Raw genomic sequence first — 10000 nt, 5'->3', positions numbered from 1 at the left:
GCACAACCTGAGAACGAAGCGAGACCGAACTCAGGAAGAAGAAGGGGGTGGGGGTGGTTGTTTGTTTGTTCGCTCACACGCACTCTTGTTTGTTTGTGTTCATGCTCTCTGGGTGGGAGAACGCTCTGTCTTGGCAGCCCCACAATGCTCAGCGGGACCCTGCAGATTTGCCATTGTTGCCTGCGTATGCAAACACACGCTGATTGATCAGCGGAGGCCGGCGGGTTGCAGACGGCCACTGTGGAAAAGATTAGAGGCATCGCTGAGGGCCGTCGCAAGGACAGAACTTTTCACATTAGAGGTTTAGCTTAAAGTAAAAGAAATCCAACAAGTACTTGTAGTATCATTTTTTGTATAACTGCACTGGGATGTTGCACTTCGCCTGTGCTCGCCATTGCAAATTCCACTTCCTAGTTCGAAACCATACCACATCGTTAGCAAACACGGCAAAGGGCAATTTCAGGAATAGGGCTGTGTTTTGACAATACAGGGGTTGCGATACAATATTTCACGATACTGGAAGCAAGGGGATATATTGGGATATTTCTCATTTTAGGACTATATTTATTTCTCATTATTTATGATATAATTTAAGGATGTTTGTCATTAAGAACAGACCACTTCCCTACCAAATGAAACCATGAAAGAGGTTCTAAAGCATTCGGGCCCTCACATCCAGACTGTGCAACAGTTTTTTTCCTCAAGCCATCAGGTTCCTCAACACACAGAACTGAAGTGGAACTCATAAGTACACACTCACTCAACTGTGTGTTACTGAGCTGCTAAAAATCTGAACTTAAACACACACTCATACTCATTTCACACATCCATGTCTTCAGTACCAACCATATATTATTTTATTATTACATAACTGTTCACATGTTGTTTTTTGCACAACTATTTGACTGCTGCTATTGCTGTTTTGCACAACCTTTTATGTTTACATTTTGTGTTTTGTGTATTTGTCCTACGATGTCTTGTCTTACACTGTTTGCACCAGGCTGCACACAATTTACTTCATGTGGTGAGGACACTTACTTTAGTCCTTAACTGTGTGTTTTTCTGTTATGTAGCTTTATGTTGTTTTATGTAGCACCAGGATTCTGAATGAACGTTGTCCTATTTTACTGTGTACTGCATCAGCTATATATGGTTGAAATGACAAAAAAAGCTTCTTGACTTGACCATCATGTGCAAAAAAAAATTATTCGACCAGAACACAATGGGATTTGCATTTGCCTTAATTACAGCACATCTCAGTGGTGGGCCGTGCATTTGGTACCTTGGCCTTCAGTGGGGACTTACCGAACTTAATCCACCTCTTAATAACACCACTATCACGTCACAATTATTTACAGTTAAAGAAACCATCAATAATATACAAATACACAATATAACAACACGTGGCATTACAGAAAGAGAGGCATTTCACATATGGAGGGTGAATACCATTTTACTAAAGCAAGAAACCCAGTTAAGACAACTCCAAATCTCTACACTACAACCACAACTGTGCCACGTACATCATCTGGAGCAGTTCAGAATCAATATTTGTCTAATAACATGACAAAAACATAAAATAATAATAATAATAATACAACCTACTCACCAGAGATGCATAATTATAATTTGCACTGCTCCTCAGAGGCTGTAAGCCAGTGGTACCGCTCGTATTTACTGGTTCTGGAAGTGGTAAACAAACCCTTTCCCGGGCTTAGACAAGCTAGCTAGCTTCGAGGTTGGCCGACCTCTCCCAGCAGTCTTTTTATGAATGTCCAAAACCAAATCAATTTCTCTTCCTCCATAGGAATAAAAAGGTCTAACTCAGATGTATTAAAGTGTGCAGCACTACAGACGTGTTTTGCCAGTCGAAACTTGGCTGTAACAGTTTTCCTCTGACCAACAATCAGATGACATAAAAATGCTGACGCTATTCTGGGCCAGCTAGCTGCCCTGAGAGGCAAATATAAAATCTGATTGGTTAAAGAAACAGACCCGTTACTAATATTCTCTAAGGTAAAAAGGCCAGCAGTACAGATTTTGAAGGCCCTGGGCAGATTAGTTTGACATGGCAGCACATAGAGGCTAAAATCTGATTGGATAAAAAAATCTAACATCCACATACACGTACTGGAAGCAGTGCAGCTAAGAGAAACGCTACGAAATGAAAAGAATAAACTGTTGGAATAAAATAATACAATTTCATTTGAATTTAGGTTGTAAATGTAGGTCAGTGTTCTGATAGTGTATAGGCCAGCAGGGAAGGCTTTGCTGGCCATGACAGCCCGCTACTGGTAAATGTAAAATGACACTTCGAACCCTAACCCCTTAAACCTACCCATACCACGAAACCTGTGCCAGCTTTACCCGTATCAAACCTCAGTGCCAAAAAATGTTTTGCTTTACATGAACACAATTAGTATCATTGTACCTCAATTAGTATCATTGTTCCTAACAGTCATTAGTACTACCATTAGTATTAGGTTAGTAGTAGAAGCATAATCTGAGCACTAACTTAAAATTTACAATTTTAAAAGGCCAAGAAAATAAATAGTAAGAACGATTATTATTTCTTCTATAAAGGTAAATAATGCAGGCAGGCAAGGCAAGACAGGCCACATATCCTGCAGTCCAAGCTAATTTTAGGTTTGTGTATATACCACTGTCCTTTAAACCACAAATTAAGCTTCGTCTGGTTTTAAACTGCAACCACAAACAGCACATAATGTTCCTGAGTTTTTTAATGGCATTTTACATGGAAAACTGAAAACCAAACTGAACAGTCTGTCAAGGCTGCAGTTCCTTCTGCCAGGAGTTATACCTATAATCATTTTAACAGCAGCGCCCCCAGGAAACAGGTGGATATTAACGCGAACATTAGTGGCGTTCTCTTATGCTAGTACTTCCTGTCAATGTTTAAGTTCAGAGAAAAGAAGACTGCTAACGATCTAGTGGTCAGGATATAACCTAGAAACGAAACAACTGCCTTAAATCTTGTTTTAAAAAAAAAAAAAAAAAAAAAAAACGCAAACACAATAACAATATATACAGTACAGACCAAAAGTTTGGACACACCTTCTCATTCAAAGAGTTTTCTTTATTTTCATGACTATGAAAATTGTAGAGTCACACTGAAGGCATTAAGGGCTATTTGACCAAGAAGGAGAGTGATGGGGTGCTGCGCCAGATGACCTGGCCTCCACAGTCACCGGACCTGAACCCAATCGAGATGGTTTAGGGGTGAGCTGGACCGCAGAGTGAAGGCAAAAGGGCCAACAAGTGCCAAGCATCTCTCGGGGAACTCCTTCAAGACTGTTGGAAGACCATTTCAGGTGACTACCTCTTGAAGCTCATCAAGAGAATGCCAAGAGTGTGCAAAGCAGTAATCAAAGCAAAAGGTGGCTACTTTGAAGAACCTAGAATATGACATTTTTCAGTTGTTTCACACTTTTTTGTTATGTATATAATTCCATATATAATTCCACATGTGTTAATTCATAGTTTTGATGCCTTCAGTGTGAATCTACAATATTCATAGTTATGAAAATAAAGAAAACTCTTTGAATGAGAAGGTGTGTCCAAACTTTTGGTCTGTACTGTATACTGTATATATATAGGTTATCAGTATTATTTATTGAGTAATTTATAAATAATTTTTTTCTTTTGTACAAATAAGAATGTACTTTAACATCCTGTCAGGATTTTATATTATATATATATATATATATATATATATATATATATATATATATATATATATATATATATATATATATATATATATATATTGCGTTTTTGAAAATTAAATCCGTATCCCCAAACAAAATATCGCGATCCTCACATGTACTGATATTTTCTTCGACAAGCTGATTGGATAAGCGTAAAATGCACAAAGTTTTACAAGAAGCATCTTAAACAGGAATGTACGAATCAACATTGTTTAAACTTGCTAGCCAATGCTTTATTAGCCAATGTTTTAGCTAAAGGAGCTTAGTTTCTTCAAGCTCTACTTTCTTTTAACAGAGCAATAATAAGCAAAACATTTGTGTAATTGTGTTCAAAATCTCACTCCATAATCTTGTAGTTATTCTATATAGAACTAATATAATTGCTCAATTATGAGTAATAACACCTTACACATTTATAGCAAGGTATTAATGAAGCTAAGCTTGTGCTATTGTCTCTTTAAGGGTACGTACCAACTCTCATGTTTTTTTACTTTTTAGAAGAAAGTGCGACGTGTCCTGTTTTTTCACACAAACTCACAGATGCTTGTGTCGTTCTGATCGACGGGGCCGTGATCTCACCTGCAAAATGCTGACCCTCACCAACATTCACAGTACATTGCACATGGAGCATTTTTGCATAAAGTATACATTGGGGGAATTAAAACTATCCAGGGAGGAGAAAAACTAACCAAATGCTCCATGTGGCATCCTGAAAGGTTGTGTTTCTCTAATGAAGTTTTGTGAATCAAGTTTTCTGAAACTGAAAATGCTTTAGAGTTTTATACGCATTTTGGCCAGGCCATTGGTAGTACTCTTGATAAACAATATAACAACTAATGGAATGACTAAAAAGCAAAACAAAAAAAACACTTGAAAGTGTCCCTCAGTAAATCATGGAGATGTCAGCAAATCCGCCGCTTGAGTTTGAATGTCGAGCTAATTGATACTCTGCTACGTCTGGCCGCCGAACACCTGGCATAACAATCCTGGCCTCGTAAATTCCCTTCTCCTCCGCCGGCCACGGATAAATCACCGCTAAATAACTGCTAAACAGAGAAGGTGCATCAGGCATTAGGGGGAGAACATTACCTGGGAGTGACCACGCGACAGAGACAGAGCGAGAGCCCAAGACGCTGACGTTATAAGGAGCGGGGATCTTCTCCGGGGAGGACACAGGGGTCTGGATGATGTACTGGCTGCTCACACTGCTACCAGCATCAGTACTGGCTTCCAGCTCATAAACATAACTGGAAAAAAAAAAACACAACCAGGGGAGAAATACAAATAAAAAAACGTCAACTATAGATATATCACACACATAATTGGATAGTGGCTAATAATACTAGTTGTAATAGAATCTTCCAGTTCACTCCCCCCCCCCAACACCCCCCCCCACACACATATATATATATATATATATATATATATATATATATATATATATATATATATATATATATATATATATATATATATATATAGGCCCTGATAGGAATGAAAAGACATTAGTGTATGTGAACAGGCCTTCGCATGGAGGTATGATATAATTGGCAAATGCACCGAGCTGCATCAAAGGAACCAACGTGCTCCTATCAGGTTTGCTCAGATCTTTTAAAAGCAGGGAGGGGGGGTGGTGGTGAAAGTGGTGGAAGCTTAATATTTCACTCATCAGCCAGACTTTCTACTGTGGTGAGGTATGTGACAGCTAATCAACACTGTCATAAATAATCGATGAGCGCGGCCCACCGGTTAGCCGCTTCCTGCGTCTCACTATAGCCTCAGCGGATAATGAAGCAAGCGCTCGCCATTGTGTCGTTGCTCACTGAGCTAAATTGGACAAAGGGAAAAGAAAAGGGGTCCGGGAAACGGCGAGGGCAATGCCTTTTGGCAGGTCGTCTGAAATTACGGCAAATTAAACGTCACGCTTCGACGCGACCCTCTTTGACGCCGCAGTATAAACAAAGACCAAGAAGGATGGGGGGGGTTTGACACGGTGACCCAATCAAACTATCCAATCAGAGCTCGCTCATGGTTTGACATGTCAGATATGTGCCATCAACATGGAATGACAGGATTTAAGGGGGGGATCAGGACTCACTAGGGAAGCTCTGAATGACAACTTGGGCATTAATTCATCTCTCTCTCTCTGTATAGATAACATAATGGAAACAAACAGATTTATATTGTATCTTAAGCTGCTTATTGGATACAGACCGTCTTTTCAAATATTTACTCACTATATTGCATAAACAACACAATCCTAATGCATACAGAATGTGTGTGTGTGTGTGTGTGTTTGTGTGTGTGTATGTGTGTGATGAAAAATCAAGGCATTTTAAACTGACATTTTTGCATTTGATGTTCAAAGACGACCAGCAGACATACCTACAAAGATTTTAACATGAATTATAAAAAATGTATTCAAATATATATATTTTTAATATATTGGTTTATGTCATTACATTACTTTATTATGTCCTGTTTGCTACATATTAAAATATAAACAATTCAAAACTGAAACAAATACAATCGTATTCTATTTCATGTAGATTATTGAGAAATAAAATTATTTTTTATGTATATATATATATATATATATATATATATATATATATATATATATATATATATATATATATATATATATATATGTGTGTGTGTTGGGTGTGTGTTGAGACAGGACCTGGTGATTACTGTGTTAGAGATGGGAGTGAGTTGAGACTGGACCTGGTGATTACTGTGTTAGAGATGGGAGTGAGTTGAGACTGGACCTGGTGTTTACTGTGTTAGAGACGGGAGTAAGTTGAGACAGTACCTGGTGTTTAGTGTGTTAGAGACGGGAGTGAGTTGAGACTGGACCTGGTGTTTAGTGTGTTGGTGATGGGTGTGAGTTTAAACAGGACCTAGTGTTTACTGTGTTAGAGATGGGAGTGAGTTGAGACAGGACCTGGTGTTTAGTGTGTTAGAGGCGGGTTTAAGTTTAAACAGGACCTGGTGTTTAGTGTGTTAGAGACGGGAGTGAGTTGAGACTGGACCTGGTGTTTAGTGTGTTAGAGACGGGAGTGAGTTGAGACTGGACCTGGTGATTACTGTGTTAGAGACGGGAGTGAGTTAAGACTGGACCTGGTGATTACTGTGTTAGAGACGGGAGTGAGTTGAGACAGGACCTGGTGATTACTGTGTTAGAGACGGGAGTGAGTTGAGACTGGACCTGGTGTTTACTGTGTTAGAGACGGGAGTGAGTTGAGACTGGACCTGGTGTTTACTGTGTTAGAGACGGGAGTGAGTTGAGACTGGACCTGTTGTTTAGTGTGTTAGAGACGGGAGTGAGTTGAGACTGGACCTGGTGTTTAGTGTGTTACAGACGGGAGTGAGTTGAGACTGAACCTGGTGTTTAGTGTGTTAGAGACGGGAGTGAGTTGAGACTGGATCTGGTGATTACTGTGTTAGAGACGGGAGTGAGTTGAGACTGGACCTGGTGATTACTGTGTTAGAGATGGGAGTAAGTTGTGACAGGACCTGGTGTTTAGTGTGTTAGAGATGGGAGTAAGTTGTGACAGGACCTGGTGTTTAGTGTGTTAGAGAGGGGGTGAGTTGAGACTGGACCTGGTGTTTAGTGTGTTAGAGACGGGGTGAGTTGAGACTGGACCTGGTGTTTAGTGTGTTAGAGACGGGAGTGAGTTGAGACTGGCCCTGCGTTTAGTGTGTTAGAGACGGGAGTAAGTTGAGACTGGACCTGGTGATTACTGTGTTAGAGACAAGAGTGAGTTGAGACTGGACTTGGTGATTACTGTGTTAGTGATTGGTGTGAGTTTAAACAGGACCTAGTGTTTATTGTGTTAGAGATAGGAGTGAGTTGAGACAGGACCTGGTGTTTAGTGTGTTAGAGGCGGGTTTAAGTTTAAACAGGACCTGGTGTTTAGTGTGTTAGAGGCGGGTTTAAGTTTAAACAGGACCTGGTGTTTAGTGTGTTAGAGGCGGGTTTAAGTTTAAACAGGACCTGGTGTTTAGTGTGTTAGAGGCGGGTTTAAGTTTAAACAGGACCTGGTGTTTAGTGTGTTAGAGGCGGGTTTAAGTTTAAACAGGACCTGGTGTTTAGTGTGTTAGAGGCGGGTTTAAGTTTAAACAGGACCTGGTGTTTAGGTGTTAGAGGCTTGTTTGAGTTTAAACAGGACCTGGTGTTTAGGTGTTAGAGGCGGGTTTAAGTTTAAACAGGACCTGTTGTTTAGTGTGTTAGAGGCAGGTGTGTGTTGAGACAGGAACTGGTGTTAAGTGCATTAGAAACGTGTGTGTTGGGGAAGGACCTGGTGTTAGGCTGCAGGTTGGCATCTGTGTGTTCATTCTCATGTGGGCCGCCGGAGTACACACTCTCTTTGTCACGCAGGAGCCGGTATTGTGTGAGTCGGCCATTGGGTCGAGATGGCGGACTCCAGTAGAGCTTGATGGCCGTGCTGTTCACTACAATGTGCCTCGGAATGGACCAGATGCCTACATGTTCAAGCAAATGCAGAACTGTTAACCTTTTAACCAAAATTAAGGAAGAACTAAAAATCTGCTTTAAGAAAGTACAGGTATGAAAAGAAGGAAAGGCAGGTAACACATTTTTTTTTTTTTTACTAACCTTCCGGTGCATCTTGCAGGGTGCGGCCTATATATGGCTTACTTGTTCCGCAGCCGACCACCGTGCAGGCCGTGAGCACGAAGCTGTAGTTGGTGTAAGGCTGCAGTCCTGCAAACACATCACACACACACACACACACACACACACACACACACACACACACACACACACACACACACACACTGCTGAAATATTTGATACAAAACTGCACAATTATTTATTTTATATCTATTATATATATATATATATATATATATATATATATATATATATATATATATATATATATATATATATAAAACCGTATGAAAGAAATATATATTCTTGCTCAGATTTACTAATTACTGCTAATTGAGTTTTTGCGGTTGCAGCTTTCGGCTGCGGAAATGCAGAAGAGCTGCTGCTTAGTATTCAGTCCTCCTTCATTCGTTTAACCCAAACACAGATCAATGTTTTCAGAACGCTGGATCGTGTTTGGGTTAAGTAAAGAACTCTGTCGAGCATACTAAACGCGAAGGGACAGCCGCTAAAAATGCGGTCTTTACAGCTTGGCTTTACTGTTGCCATGCATGCCATGTGTGTGTGAGTGTGTGTTTCTTGCATGATAAATAACCTTTTCACAACATTATAGGAAGCAATAACTATATCAAACTACACATTGGATCCTTTATGAAAGATATATATATTTTTTCTGATAACACAATCACAACTACAGAAACTGCTGTAGTTTTAGCTAAATAGACACTGAAATATTGAATGAGAGGGCCAGCAACCTCTATTTCTTTTTCTACCCCTTTGCACTGTATCATGGGATCAAATCAAATGTAAAAACTGTCAATACATAATACTATTATTGTAGTATTATGATGATGATGATTATTTCAGTCTTGGTTCTCCAGTTTTCAGGTGAACTCAAGGGGGCACTCTAAGTCTGATTAAGACATATGCAATAGAAATAAAACTGAAAAAAAAAACAAAACAAAGAGTGACAGTACAATCATTTTAGCGCTCACCCCTTGACGCGTCCCGTTCGCAGCGCGAAGCTAACGCAAAGTGAAACAATGCCATAACTGTCATCCAAATTGTTCTGTACAGTGCAATGAGGAAGTGTGGCCTAATAAATGACAAGAAGTGGCCGTTTATTGACAAGCTGCCATTTACTGTTTGCATTAGAGAATATGAGAAGATGATGGCCACATGTTCCTTTTCTCCATAAAGGGTACCAGAACCGGGCTGAAGGAGAAAATATCTTTAACAGTTCCCTGACGGGTCCTGGAAACAATCAAGCGCCGAATTCCTGTGTACAATTACTTTTCCTTATTAATTCGCACCCCAAGTCTGACGGGGGTTATGGAGTGATTTGTTGGTTTACGAATGACGCTGGAGACGACCTGCAAAGCCTATTAGAGGCTCGGCGTCTTCCTAGTCCATCCGTTCCTCCCCCTCTATCTGCTGGGGCATAATTTAGAGAAGCTTGAGGTTCCTCTCCTCCTCCACCTCCTCCTCCTTCTCCTCACTTACTCGTCTCATGAGTCACAACATGGCCACTCTGATGTGTGTTCTGTGACAGAGAAATATTAGCTCCGAACAGGAGTCAGACAGGGCCGTTCGCAAGCTCTGCGCACCAGAAAACAATGACTTTGAACGTTCA

At 40.2% G+C, this 10000-nt stretch overlaps 1 protein-coding gene across 1 annotated transcript in view; it reads right to left on the bottom strand.

Moving 5' to 3' along the window:
• Positions 1-10000, bottom strand: part of ush2a (Usher syndrome 2A (autosomal recessive, mild)) — a 232051-nt gene that overhangs the window by 40357 nt on the left and 181694 nt on the right. The window contains exons 56-58 of the mRNA XM_083551252.1: positions 8350-8457; positions 8033-8216; positions 4818-4975 (exon numbers count right to left, since the gene is read on the bottom strand). Coding sequence (XP_083407378.1) covers positions 4818-4975; positions 8033-8216; positions 8350-8457 — 450 coding nt within the window. The remainder of the gene's footprint in view (positions 1-4817; positions 4976-8032; positions 8217-8349; positions 8458-10000) is intronic.

This window comes from Silurus aristotelis (genome assembly GCF_946808225.1).
Source record: "Silurus aristotelis genome assembly, chromosome: 9".
In the NCBI taxonomy this organism is placed as follows: domain Eukaryota; kingdom Metazoa; phylum Chordata; class Actinopteri; order Siluriformes; family Siluridae; genus Silurus; species Silurus aristotelis.
Note: the sequence above shows the minus strand (reverse complement) of the source record. Positions and strands in the feature narration are given on the sequence as shown.